General features: G+C 50.5%; 5 protein-coding genes across 5 annotated transcripts; 3 read left to right on the top strand and 2 right to left on the bottom strand.

The window, feature by feature from the left end:
* Positions 1-203: 203 nt before the first annotated feature.
* On the top strand, positions 204-1,612 carry LRP88_11150 (alkene reductase; the record flags this gene model as incomplete). The annotated part of the gene is made up of 4 exons (XM_083247586.1): positions 204-311; positions 379-847; positions 898-1,171; positions 1,222-1,612. 4 exons carry the CDS (start codon positions 204-206, stop codon positions 1,610-1,612), a joined length of 1,242 nt encoding a protein of 413 aa, XP_083096734.1.
* Positions 1,613-2,158: 546 nt separating this feature from the next.
* LRP88_11149 (uncharacterized protein) lies at positions 2,159-3,645 on the bottom strand (the record flags this gene model as incomplete). Its single annotated transcript, XM_083247585.1, has 2 exons — positions 2,159-3,523; positions 3,589-3,645. 2 exons carry the CDS (start codon positions 3,643-3,645, stop codon positions 2,159-2,161), a joined length of 1,422 nt encoding a protein of 473 aa, XP_083096733.1.
* A 649-nt stretch (positions 3,646-4,294) lies between these two features.
* Positions 4,295-7,390, top strand: LRP88_11148 (transcription factor domain-containing protein; the record flags this gene model as incomplete). Its single annotated transcript, XM_083247584.1, has 3 exons — positions 4,295-4,553; positions 4,629-6,138; positions 6,190-7,390. 3 exons carry the CDS (start codon positions 4,295-4,297, stop codon positions 7,388-7,390), a joined length of 2,970 nt encoding a protein of 989 aa, XP_083096732.1.
* A 617-nt stretch (positions 7,391-8,007) lies between these two features.
* Positions 8,008-9,186, bottom strand: LRP88_11147 (aromatic ring-hydroxylating oxygenase subunit alpha; the record flags this gene model as incomplete). The annotated part of the gene is made up of 3 exons (XM_083247583.1): positions 8,008-8,272; positions 8,323-8,506; positions 8,562-9,186. 3 exons carry the CDS (start codon positions 9,184-9,186, stop codon positions 8,008-8,010), a joined length of 1,074 nt encoding a protein of 357 aa, XP_083096731.1.
* A 2,185-nt stretch (positions 9,187-11,371) lies between these two features.
* On the top strand, positions 11,372-11,971 carry LRP88_11146 (acyl-CoA N-acyltransferase; the record flags this gene model as incomplete). Its single annotated transcript, XM_083247582.1, has 2 exons — positions 11,372-11,645; positions 11,778-11,971. The coding sequence occupies 2 exons, from the start codon at positions 11,372-11,374 to the stop codon at positions 11,969-11,971; spliced, it is 468 nt and encodes a 155-aa protein (XP_083096730.1).
* Between the last annotated feature and the right edge of the window lie 8 nt (positions 11,972-11,979).

The following is an 11,979-nucleotide window of genomic DNA, read 5'->3' as shown; positions in this document are numbered from 1 at the left end:
TGTTGCTGAGAGTTAGCACAGACAGTGGGATACGTGTAGCGCCGCAAGACAATGTCCTGGGAGCAAAGATGTCTCATCTTCCTCAACAACTAGTATTTCTACCGTTGGCTGTAGCGACTTTTGACAAGCTCTGATAAAAGTGTTACTTCTTTCTCATTTTCCAGGGCATCAATACATCACTAGTTCCTCCATATCTCTTCACAATGCCCGTTGCCATCACCCCCCCTCAGACACATGTCGCCCTCAAGGATAGTGTGCTGTTCACGCCCCTCAAGTTGGGACATTTGAGCCTGAAACATCGCATCATCCAGGTACGTTCTCATCGTGTTCACCCACCGACCCGTGCCACGGGAACAGCCACTTACAGGGGTCATGTAGGCCCCCAACACGCGCATGCGATGTGATGCCGAGTCCCCCGGCGTCCACGTCCCTGGTCCCCGAGTCGTCAAGTACTACGGCGATCGTGCCACTGATGGCGGCCTGCAAATCACTGAGGCCACAGATATCTGCCTCAGAGCCAGTGGCTATGGCGGCGTCCCAGGCGTCTTCACCGAGTCGCAGCTCAAGGGATGGCGCAAGGTGACCGACGCCGTCCATGCCAAGGGTGGGTTCATCTTTACCCAGCTTTGGCACACTGGCCGGGCCTCCTCAAGTGGAATGCGAGGCGAGAGACCCATCTCTTCTGGCGAAATTCCCATGAATGGCAAGTATCTCGATGGCACTGAGTGCAAGGATGATCCCCCACGGGGCATGACAGTGGATGAGATCCACGAGATGACTGCCGAGTGGGCTGCCGCTGCCAAGAGGGCAGTTGATGTCGCTGGCTTTGATGGTGTTGAGATTCACGGTATGTCTACCGATATTCCCTTGGACTATCCTTTCTCACACACAGTTTAGGTGCCAATGGTTATCTATTGGAGCAGTTCTTGCATGACAACATCAACCAGCGCACTGATGAGTATGGTGGCTCTGTTGAGAACCGGTGCCGCTTTGTTCTGGGGGTGTTGACTGCTGTCTGTGACGCTATCGGTGCCGAAAAGGTCGGTATTCGTCTATCACCATACAACTACTTCCAGGACACAAGAGACAGCAACCCCAACGAGCATTGGTCCTACCTTTGCAAGTGTATCGCGGACCTGCCCAAGGCCCAGCGACCCGCCTACGTTCATATGTAAGCATCACAGGTATAATGTTCGAGAAACATGACTAAAACTTCTATAGGATTGAGCCTCGCTTCGATGAGGTGCTCAACGAGGAGCAAAAGCTTGCCTCTCTTGCCAATGGCTCCACGACGGAAGTGGCAGAGAAGAGTAAGCGGGTTAACTCGCTCAACATCTTCAGCGAGATTCTCCAGTCTGCGGGAATTCTGTTCTTGGCCTGCGGAAACTTCAACCGGGATAACGCAGTCCCTAAGCTCAAGGGGAAGGAAGCCGATATTGTGGCCATGGGAAGACACTACATCGCCAACCCTGACTTGGTTGAGCGACTCCGAAACGGATGGCCTCTCAACCCTTATGACAGATCTACCTTTTACGGAGCTGACCCTCCTGAGAAGGGGTACAACGATTACCCTTTTTTTCACGAGACTCCCGAGGCTCAGGTCAAGGCATAGTGCTGGGAACTTGTCCATTGATCAAGGGGCAAACGAAGCTATAGAGGCATAGAAGTAGTGAATTTACCTCATTGTCGAATATCAAGAACTATTTATGCATTTTCCAAGTATTTTTTCAAGTAGTAACAAGTGATTACACGAGTGTTAGAAGCCCTGAAACGTTGTATTCTACACCGGTATTTGGTGAGACCTCTGTTGGATTGACTCATGCTTGTTTTCGTCAAACTGGATAGGAATCGAAATAAAATGGACTAGAAAGCGATCAATAACACTAATTGGAAGACTGGCACTTCGTGGTGGTCTCCCCATCGTGGTACTGTTATCACTCCTGTTGCAAGTTATCCGACACACCTTGTTGTGTGAGATGATATAACCATTGGGTAGGTAGCGATGTCACTCTACAATTCTACAATCACTATGTCCACCATTGTAAACAAACAGGCGGAAAATGGCTCCATGGACTCGGTGATACAGAGATTAATAATCATTCATTATACTACATTTGTATCTAAATCGGGTATTTATGAAGGATTCTATTCATTTGGTCTATAGACTGGCCCGGACTGACTCTACACCTGAAGCTGAGCCTTCCACCTTGGAGAACTTGGCGTCAACGTCCTTCCACATATCATATGTCAGAAGCCACCTCCCTACACCGTTGTACCTCCAGGGGAAGGGGTCATCACCCGTCTCCTCCGACTTTGGTAGCACAGGATCCACTCCGCTCAGCCAGGCGTGGTCGAAGTCTCCAAAGTGCTTGAAGCGCTCATCGCGCTCCTGCTGCTCTGGTCCATCAGCAAGATGGTAGATCCACTGATTGTATGTGCCTCGCTGAACGACCTTCTCTGTTCGCTCCCGTCGACAGGCCTCGTACACATCGAGGGCCTTTCTCTTCGACTCTGGTGACTTGTCTGTGAGCCTAGCAAGACACAGTCCCAGAACTCCACCATCCTCGAGTGCCATTCCTGCTCCACTGGCCAAGTATGGAAGCGTCGCGTGGACAGCGTCACCAAGCATGGTGAATGCTCCAGAAGGATCAGACCAAGTTGGGTCAAGGCCGGGACGGATGCATAGACGCCACTTGAGGATGGAACCAACAGAGTCGCAGAGAGAAAGCATCTTGCCGATGCGAGGGTCCCATTTTGCAAAGTGTGCTCGCATCTCATCCATAGTCCCATGTAGTGTGTTTCCTTGCTCCAGTGGAATGTCATCTGGGACAAGCAAGACCATGTTGAACAGCTCGCCGCCCTTCAAGACATAGTTGACTGCGTGCTTATCGGGACCAACCCAGTAGTTGACCTGGGGGTTTTCCACGAAAGAACGCAGGTCTGGATCTTTGAGCATCTCGGCAGTCGAAAGAAGAAGCCGGTATGCCAGATCACCAGTGAGTTGAGGTGGGTCTGCCTTGCCGAGGAACTGCTCTCGTAGTTTCGAGTTGATGCCATCGGCTCCAACTACAAGGTCAGATACTATGGTGCGGCCGTCTGCTAGGTGGACAGTTGCTGTTGTGTCGTCATCGGCAATGGTATACTTCTCAACCGAGGCGCCGGTAAGGATCTCAACTCCCAACTCCTTGGAACGGTCAAGAAGACAACCGTGTAGAGTAGCTCGATGAAAGTCTAGAAAAGGGTAGTTCCCAGTGGCCGCTGCATATCCATGGTAGTCCATCTCAGAGAGGTGGTTTCCCTTCCATCCGATGAAGTTACACTTGCTCGGTCGGGTTGCAAACTTCAGGAGACGATCCTCAAGTCCCCATGAGAAAAGAACGCGGCTGGCATTGGGAAGAACCTGGATGCCGGCACCGACTTCGCCGATCGACGGGGCAGCTTCCAAGACTGTAACATCATGACCAGCCAGGCGGACAGCGATAGCTGCACCAAGTCCACCAAGGCCTGCACCGACTATGACAACCTAGAGTGTTATTAGCGACACTGAGCAAGGAGTTGTCTTTTTTGCGAAAGAGGGTCTAAACCTACGTGTAGCTTGCTTGAAGCATCGCGCTGCATAATTTCTTGAACAGTATAGTGAGGCATTGTGTTCTTGTGTGTTGGTCTGTTTATCGATGCTCAACTCAATGTTCATCAAAGTCGACACTGTGGTTTACCGTCACCAAAGATATATTCTCATAATAACGAGCCAGAGAGTCTGGAAGGACTGGATAACCCAACCAATGCTTCCAGCTCCGAATGTCATGGTTACTAGCCTTGAACCACCGCATGGTCATGCAGCGCTTTGGCCGAGCGCCCGAAGCCCGAACCTTACTCCCACCCTGCTCGAAGCGAGCGAGAGCAAGAGTGGGGGAGGCAAAGATGACCGAGTTTAGATAGCAGAAGAGACCTGATTGGAAATGTCCTTGGCACAGTCATGCCATGGCAGCGTAGGGGGTACAAAGTACACGCAGATAACGCCTCGCAGCCCAAGATACGTCCCTCCTTCCCCATTGGCCGCGGGACACCATTTCCGGGTTCCCGGCCTGCTTCGGGATCAACCCGCCCCGTTTTTACCCCGCTTTCCCCCGCCGTCAGCCCCACATCGGTATCCACCACCGATAACCCTCCGTGCTCCTGCCTGACTAGCAAAATCGCAGATTAGGGGTGCCCTCTCCCACTTTTGTTCCCATTCTCTTGTGCTGTGTATGCTTTTACTCTCCATTTTGAACCCACTTTACAGCCAATGCGCGGCATGGATGGAGCATTGACTTGTGCTGAAGACAACCTTGGTGGTGGCAGGATGGCTTCTGAAAGTGCAGGCCCCAGCGGCCCTGTAATCCCTACTAGGGGTCGACAGCCCTCCAACGACAAGTCTTTTGTGTGTGAGCACCCTGGTTGTACCAAGCGCTTTACACGCGCTGAGCACTTACAGAGGCATGCTCTGAATCACCTACCTGGAGGTTCTGCATGTCCCAAGTGTCGTGCTCACTTCAAGCGTCCAGATCTGTTGAGTAAGTAGTAGAGCTTCAGGGCTCACAAGCGACACCCAATGTTCCTCGCCGCGGAATCGCTCATCATGACTTTAGAGCGTCATATGGACCGTCATGTCCAGAAGGATATTGAAGCTGGCGGTCCTGGTTGCGGAGTTCTCGATACTCGCAAGCGTTCATGGAAAGCCCCTGACGGTTCCGTTGTCGAAAAGAGACCCTGCTTTCGTCCAGAAACACAACAAATCCCATCACCCGAGTCTGAGCCTCCAGAATCAAGTGGAGAGCAACAAGATCAACAACAATCAGCGATAGAGTACTGGGGTCAGGACAGTGACCACCAGGGAGACAACCCAGAACACCCAGGCTGGCCACAACCTGGGGATCTTGGTTTGGAGGTACAGAATTGTGAGCCTCTGGGTCTCCAATCTGTGTCACAGCTCGACTATAGCTTCCAAGCATCCACACTGGCCGAGCAAGGCGACCACAACGGCCAGCTAAGCGAGTCTTGGGATGATGCTATAGATCCCAACCTTGACCCAAGCCTACTCTCTGGGGCTATGCTCGATGTTGCACAACTGGATTACGACCAAATCTTTCAGCCAGACACAGCCAGCTCGTTTAATATGCCGTACACTACGGCTTTAGACTACAACTGGCTATTTGACATGAAAGGAACCCAAACATCGCTAATCAACCTCCCCAACAAGCCATCTCAACTCGAACAAGCACCCAGCTTCCAAGAAGCTCTTTTCACCATATCACCCGAGTCCATGGATAGCTCTCAGCTTTGGCCCGAACGACGAGACTCACAACCAGCTTCTGAAGACCTCAACAACATGCAGCAACTCCCCTTGCCGTCAACCAACCAGTCCACCCACTCGGCATCCTCAGACCTTGTCCCAAAGACAGCCAAGAAACCTGTTAGGAGAGGAAGGAGGACTAGCACAGGGCTGGTCGGCCCTGTTGATGGTGGAGACCAGTCAACTCCCAACGACATCGACAGGCCATTCTCTCTCTTGTCAAGGAGGCCCGTCCTACCGCAGATTAACGAAACAGTTCGAAAGCGGCTCTTGCAGATCATCGAAGCAACCAACCCTTGCCTCCCAGAATCCCACCATCCTCTGTCGAATGAGCCACTCCTATCAGTCAAATCTCTCCAGAATTATCTTGACCTTTACTTTACTCGATTCAACACCGCATACCCATTGATCCATTTGCCTACGTTTGACGCCAATACCGCGGAGCCTCTTCATCTGCTATCAATCCTATTACTTGGGGCAACGTATTCGAACAAGGACGCCCATCAGTTGGCTGTCCGTATTCACGATGTCATGCGACCAAGAATTTTCGCCCATGCGGGCTTCTCTCCTCGCCCGGAGCTCTGGACCCTACAGACCATTCTGTTGGTTGAGTGTTTTGGCAAATCGCGAGCGGGCCAGAAACAACATGACATGAGCCACTTGTTCCATGGACTTCTCATAAACCTCATTCGACGATCTGACTGCCAATTTGTACGGCCAACCGGCCCGCCCTCCGATGTTGTTGATCATGATCAAACACTACGCGATGCCTGGAGGCGATGGTCGATTGCTGAACAAAAGAAACGGTAAGCATTACTACTTCACCTGGCCGTCTGTTTGACTGACTCTGTTATTAGCCTTGCCTTACTTTGCTTCATGTGGGACACCCAGCACGCTGTGCTATTCTGCCAGAGTCTTTGCATGTCTGCATTTGAACTCCGGGTTGAGCTACCTTGTAGCCAGCGAATGTGGGAGGCTGGAGACGCCACGGCTTGGGCTGCCGCTTGGCGATCCTCTCAGTCAAACCAAGGTCAATTCTTCTTACCAGCCTTGAAGTCATATATGACCCCTACTGTGCCACGGCCGCAGGGGCTGAGTGGTCTATCCCGCGTACTCCTCTTCCACGGACTAATGTCCATCGCCTGGGACATGCAAAGGCGTGACCAAACAGCCCTTGGAGTTGTATCAGGCGACAACCCAGGAGGACATTGGCGAAAGATCATTGGAGGTGCTTACGAGACTTGGAAATCCGACTTTGATGCCTACACCTTGGCTGTTATCGGTCGTTTGCCACGGTCTTCTGAGGACGAGTCACAACGCAGTGAGCACATAGCGTTTGCAACTGCTTACAACACCCTCTATCACTCGGCACAAGCACTGTTGAACATGGAGTTCCTTGATGTGCAGATCTACGCAGGAGCTCGAAACATCCTCGGACGGCCAGTGCAACAGAAGGACTATCGCCGATCAGCCAGGAACGTCAAGCAGTGGGCATCTGCCGCAAAGCGAGAACTGTCCCAGAACTCGGGGCAGACGCAAGCTGCGAAGGATGCGCTAGTAAAGCAAAACGTTGAACAACCAACTACCTGGGGCAGGAATTCAGCCAACACTGCTGCATGGCACGCAGGACGCATGCTGCGCGACGGCACAAAGATCCTCACTGGCTCGGACGCCATGAGCCTCTTCCACGTCCCTTGGTGTTTATATCTCGCCACTTTGACATGCTGGGCCTTTCATCATGCGGGCCCTCTTCGAGGACGGAGCATTGCGCCCGGTGATGACATGGCCGACGAGAGCAGCGACGAGAGCGACGAGATGGTGTGGGATCCTCGGGGTGAGATGGAGGCACTCGTGACCAGCATGGCAGAGATGGGTCAGCGAGACAGTACATCAGGGATCAGTCAAAGAAGGCAGACAAACGGTCTAGTGTGGTCGATGGCCGAGATATTGACAAAGGTGAGGTGGGAGATCGTGCAGACTGGTGTCAAGGTGTTACGTGGATTGGTACCTCAACGGTTGATCAATCAATATGATGATCCGCTCGGGGACGGCTTTTGATGAGGAACGCTTCATGACGATAAGTAGATGAATCTAACGAGAACTGATGTATGTTGCTTTCAGTGTTTATGTTGTGAACAATGACTAAAGCATGAGTCTGTCTAACGTGAAAGGCAATGGTTAATAAGTGAAAGGATTTTGGGAAGTTTCTAATGAGCCAGGATCTCTGTAGCACTTCATACATGCAATTTATGAGAAGAAAACGTGTCTTTCGACACACGTCCCTATTCTTCTCTGCTGTTGGTTTCTTCTTAGTACTTCTGTGGCTTCATTGCACCTGTCAGTCTCCGAGAACACGCTGAGAGCAAAGTCTCCGAAACATCCAATTTGTCTCAAATCTAGGTCATTTTCCTATACAAGCTAACGTACATTTTCCCATTCAGTGGTAGCCTCTCCTCTTCATTACCATGCCAACCCTGACCTCGCCGCACAGCTTTCCCTTTCGAGTTCTGAGCACAACATCTCTTCCTCCTGAAGCTTGCTTGTCATCATGTCTCCAACGATCTTGGACATCGCAGGCCATATTTGCTGACCGTCCTGAGCCACTTCCCTTCTCCTGTGTTCCATGACCTCTTCTCTGACCGTGTTTTGGAAGTAAATCGGGCCCTGTGGTCAAGTCAGAAAATGTTTTGAGAACTCCAGATGTGGAGGTCTACCTTTTCCTTTTCAGGATGTAACTCGCCGTTGAGAAAGACACCGGCATTCAGGTTCCTCTGTGTTCCGTTGCACAGATCCTTGTCTTCGGTGAGAACCTGCTTGTAGAATGCCATGATGGAGGCAAATTCCTCATCATTTGCTGAATGATGACGATACACTTCGTTCTCAATCTTTGTCTTGGTCTCGCTGATGGGGATCATGCGTTGGATGTAGAAGAAGTTCATGCTGTATCCCACATTAGTGTTGCTGTTCCCACGCCGGCCAGGTAAACCTACGTGACGGTTACTGAAGTTGATGGGAAGAAGAAGGTGATAGAGCGCTTGAACTCATCCGTTCCGTCGTCTTCCTTCTTGTTGATGATGGTGTGCTCCAAACAGCTTCCGTTCGGCTCAACCTTGTATTTGGTGAGATCTGAAACACCGGCAATCAGAGGATGACTTGTTGGGCAGTGATAGCACTCTAAAACCACCGTTAGTGTTCCATATCTCTTGATGTGGCTCATCGCTATCCATACCGTTGTAGTTCTCCATGACTCCTTTCCAGTTTGAATCAAGATCCATTTCCCACACATGATCAAAGCTGTAACCACCGTCAAAGTCGTAGCTGGTCATCCTGGCGCTCTCATCAACCCCAGGGAACTGCTTCTCCCAGGGCTCCTCTGGTGTTCCAGCTTGCAAGTTGACCCAGATGAAGCCTGTTTTGTCGACGTGCACATTGATGGGCAACAGACCGTGTTGGCTCTTGTCGAAATCAGGTACGGTATCGAATCTTGGCGCCTTTGCAAGATTCCCCTTGAACCCGTAAGACCAGCCATGGTACTTGCAGCTCAGAATTCTAGCCTTTCCCGATTCATTTTGCACAATGGGATAGGCACGGTGTCGGCAAGCGTTGTGAAAGCCGTTGATGTTTCCGTCTCGGTCTCGAATGAGGAAAAATGGAAACTCGGCGTAGGTGAAGGAGAGGTAGTCGCCGGCCTCCTTGAACCTCAGCATGTGGGTGAGGAGGATCCACTTCTTGGAGAAGATGGCCCGACGTTCCAGCTGGTAGATTTCGGGAGATCGATACCAAGAAGCCGGAAGGCCACGGACTGGGGCTGTCTTAGAGTCTTTGCCGGAGGAGAGGCCGAGAAACTTCCACATGGTGATGGTCCTTCCGGTTGGGTTCTGGTGTTGTGGCAGGGTGTTGACAAGGGATTTGACTTGCAAAACAAAAGCTGATTGATAGCTGTGGTTAGTACTGAAACCGCGGGAATAGGAGTCTTCTGAATTGCTCTTTGTTATACTCAAAGTTTGTGATATCCTATCTGCCAGATTCGGCCTCATACCCCTCCTGCGATAACCTTCCTTAGCGTAAGAGCCGCTTCGAGTGAGGCGTCGTTATCTTCAGACTAGGCAAACCGATCCGTGAGAGCCGAGGGTTTCCGTTGACCCCACATCCCTCTCGATACTGATAATGCTGGTGAGGTTAGCCAGAGATTCAAGAGAGCATCGAAAGTGGGGGTGGAGGTGCAACCTCTCCCAGATCTATGGGTCTTTGATGGGACAAGTTAGGCTATTTTTCCCGATAAAGGTTGAATTGTTCTATCGACCCCTCTTGCTCGGTTGCAGCTACCCCGCGTCTTGGCACTCTCGTGTCATTGTTTGCGGAGTGCTTCGTGGTATTTGCTGGCGGATCCGGAGACGTCCATTTCTGTACATCCGATGTCTGCCGTGCCTGTTATGACTAGACGATAGGAGGTTCGGCAATTAAGACGTCGCAATACTGTTTACAGAATGTCTATTGACATGGGTGATGTTCCAATAACGCTACCGAAGAGAGTGGAATTCGCAATACATCGATGCTCAGACAAGAGTTGTTAGGATCGTTGAAAGCCATGTAAAACAAGGCACGAACTTAATACAGAATAACATACACGCTAATCCTTGCACCGGACTTCAACGAGCCACATTGTATGAGTATGGTTCTGGGAGCTTAAGCCCAGTGTAGGACTAGCAGGCCTTGGCTGCAGGGTCTATCAAGAAATCTGGGGAGGGGAGCTTATTGATTATGATAGCCAATGATTGTGAAAATTACAGGGTAGCCTGAACCCTTTGGAAGAGTAGCAAGCCCGCCTGTGAGGCTAGGAGAAGTTCTGGTGTGGGATCTTGGACGGAATACTTGGGTGACATGAACTCGCAAGATTATGTTGATGTTAAACTGGGGCATGGGGAATATTATTTCTAGTTATAACCATCATCCATAGTGGTCTTGCACCAATACATGCTCTTTACTGCCACGTTTGCTAGGGTGTTCCTCAAGCTGAGGTTTCTCTCAAGTTGCTGCCTACCTAATCTCAATGAGGTTGTACATCGTGCCATCTTCATAGGATCTTTAAGGAAGTAGTAATTGACCATGGAACAGTTGGAAAGAAAGCAGTTCCATTGAAACGCCTACATAAATGGTCAAGGTGATTTCATTCATCAGGAGGTTCCAACCCATCGAAGTGAGACTTGATGCAATCAACAAATGCTAAGACTTTGGGCGGGTGGAATAAGTAGATAACCCCTCGAGATATCTCAAGGAATATACGGAACGCTTAGACAGATAACTTGAAATGATTGTTACGGCAATATGTAGCCTCCCCATGGATGAATGTCGATGCATTGTTGTGTCCCCAGCCCAGTTGTCAGTGCCACCCATTTGGCTTTCTATGTGCCTCCAATTCACGCTCGACAAACAAAACATCTTCAGCTCTTTTTCTATGCAAGCACCACGTACATTGGGCTGACGAGATCCTGATGACACAGAATTGCTACCAGAAGTACACTCGACATCCCCTCACGAATAAGTGTTTGTAGGTATGCACCAAGTACAAGCAATGAAAGATGCAAAGTATGTTGCTTCTATGGGGTTTAATCGAGAAGCAACGGTGTTGGTCATGTTTCATCCTCGTTCTCATAGACGAGCTGATGTCGGGCAAGGGGCAACGAACAACATGCAAGATAGGTATCTAATGACTATATCAAACCCAACACCTCGCGATACTACAAACCAAAGCCCTTTCCACCCTTCGATCCTTGGTGCATTACATCATCCTCTCTCAACTCCATTGGCCAATTTGTCTCACCCAACTGCTAGAGGTCGACAATTGGCTGCCATGGAGACAAAAATGGGCCACATTAGCCACGAGTCAAATTAGACCGGGCTGGGACACGTAGTCACTTTCCAACCGGACGACTGACTCATCCTCGCATTTTCGTATGAGGTCTGGAATGCGGTCCATCGTTAGTCAATTCAACTTCTCTCCCTGCCAGCCTCGCCCTGACACTGACGTCTCCGTCAACAATGGCTTCGACCGTCCAATACCAGATCAATGAGCCAACTAGTGCCGACTTTGACGAATGGTCTGCCATGTTTCGGGCATACATCGACTTTTACCAAGCTACCATTGAGGAAGAGCAATACAGACGAACCTTTGATCGCATCCTTAACAAGGAGAATGACCTGCGGGCCCTGGTCTTAAGGAGGACTGTTGATGAAAACGAATCGATAGTGGGCATCGCCCATTTCTTCCCCGAGCAAACGCCGTGGAGCGAGAAACAAATCTTGATGCTTAATGGTAAGCTTGTCCAACTCCAATCTGAGGTTCAAGGATATGAGTTATACGTTACAGGCCTGTTTAAGGCAATACCCACGTCCTAGCTACTTCAGTTAGTAGAGAGTGATGACTCTAACGCTAATCTGGAACCAGATCTGTTTGTTGATCCATCCGTTCGTGGCCAGGGCCAAGGACGCAAGCTCATTGAGGCCGTCGCCGAGATTGCCAAGAAGATGGGTTGCTTGCGCCTGCAATGGCTCACAAAGCATGATAATACCAGAGCCCGCGGTCTATACGACACGATGGCCCAGACCTCGTTCGTGCAGTATCGAATGAGCTTGGATTAATGCGAGTG

This window comes from Fusarium phalaenopsidis (assembly GCF_050370095.1).
Source record: "Fusarium phalaenopsidis strain FUZ10S chromosome Unknown contig_32306, whole genome shotgun sequence".
Lineage (NCBI taxonomy): Eukaryota > Fungi > Ascomycota > Sordariomycetes > Hypocreales > Nectriaceae > Fusarium > Fusarium phalaenopsidis.
The sequence above is the reverse complement of the archived record's forward strand: the minus strand, read 5'-3'. Positions and strand labels throughout refer to the sequence as shown.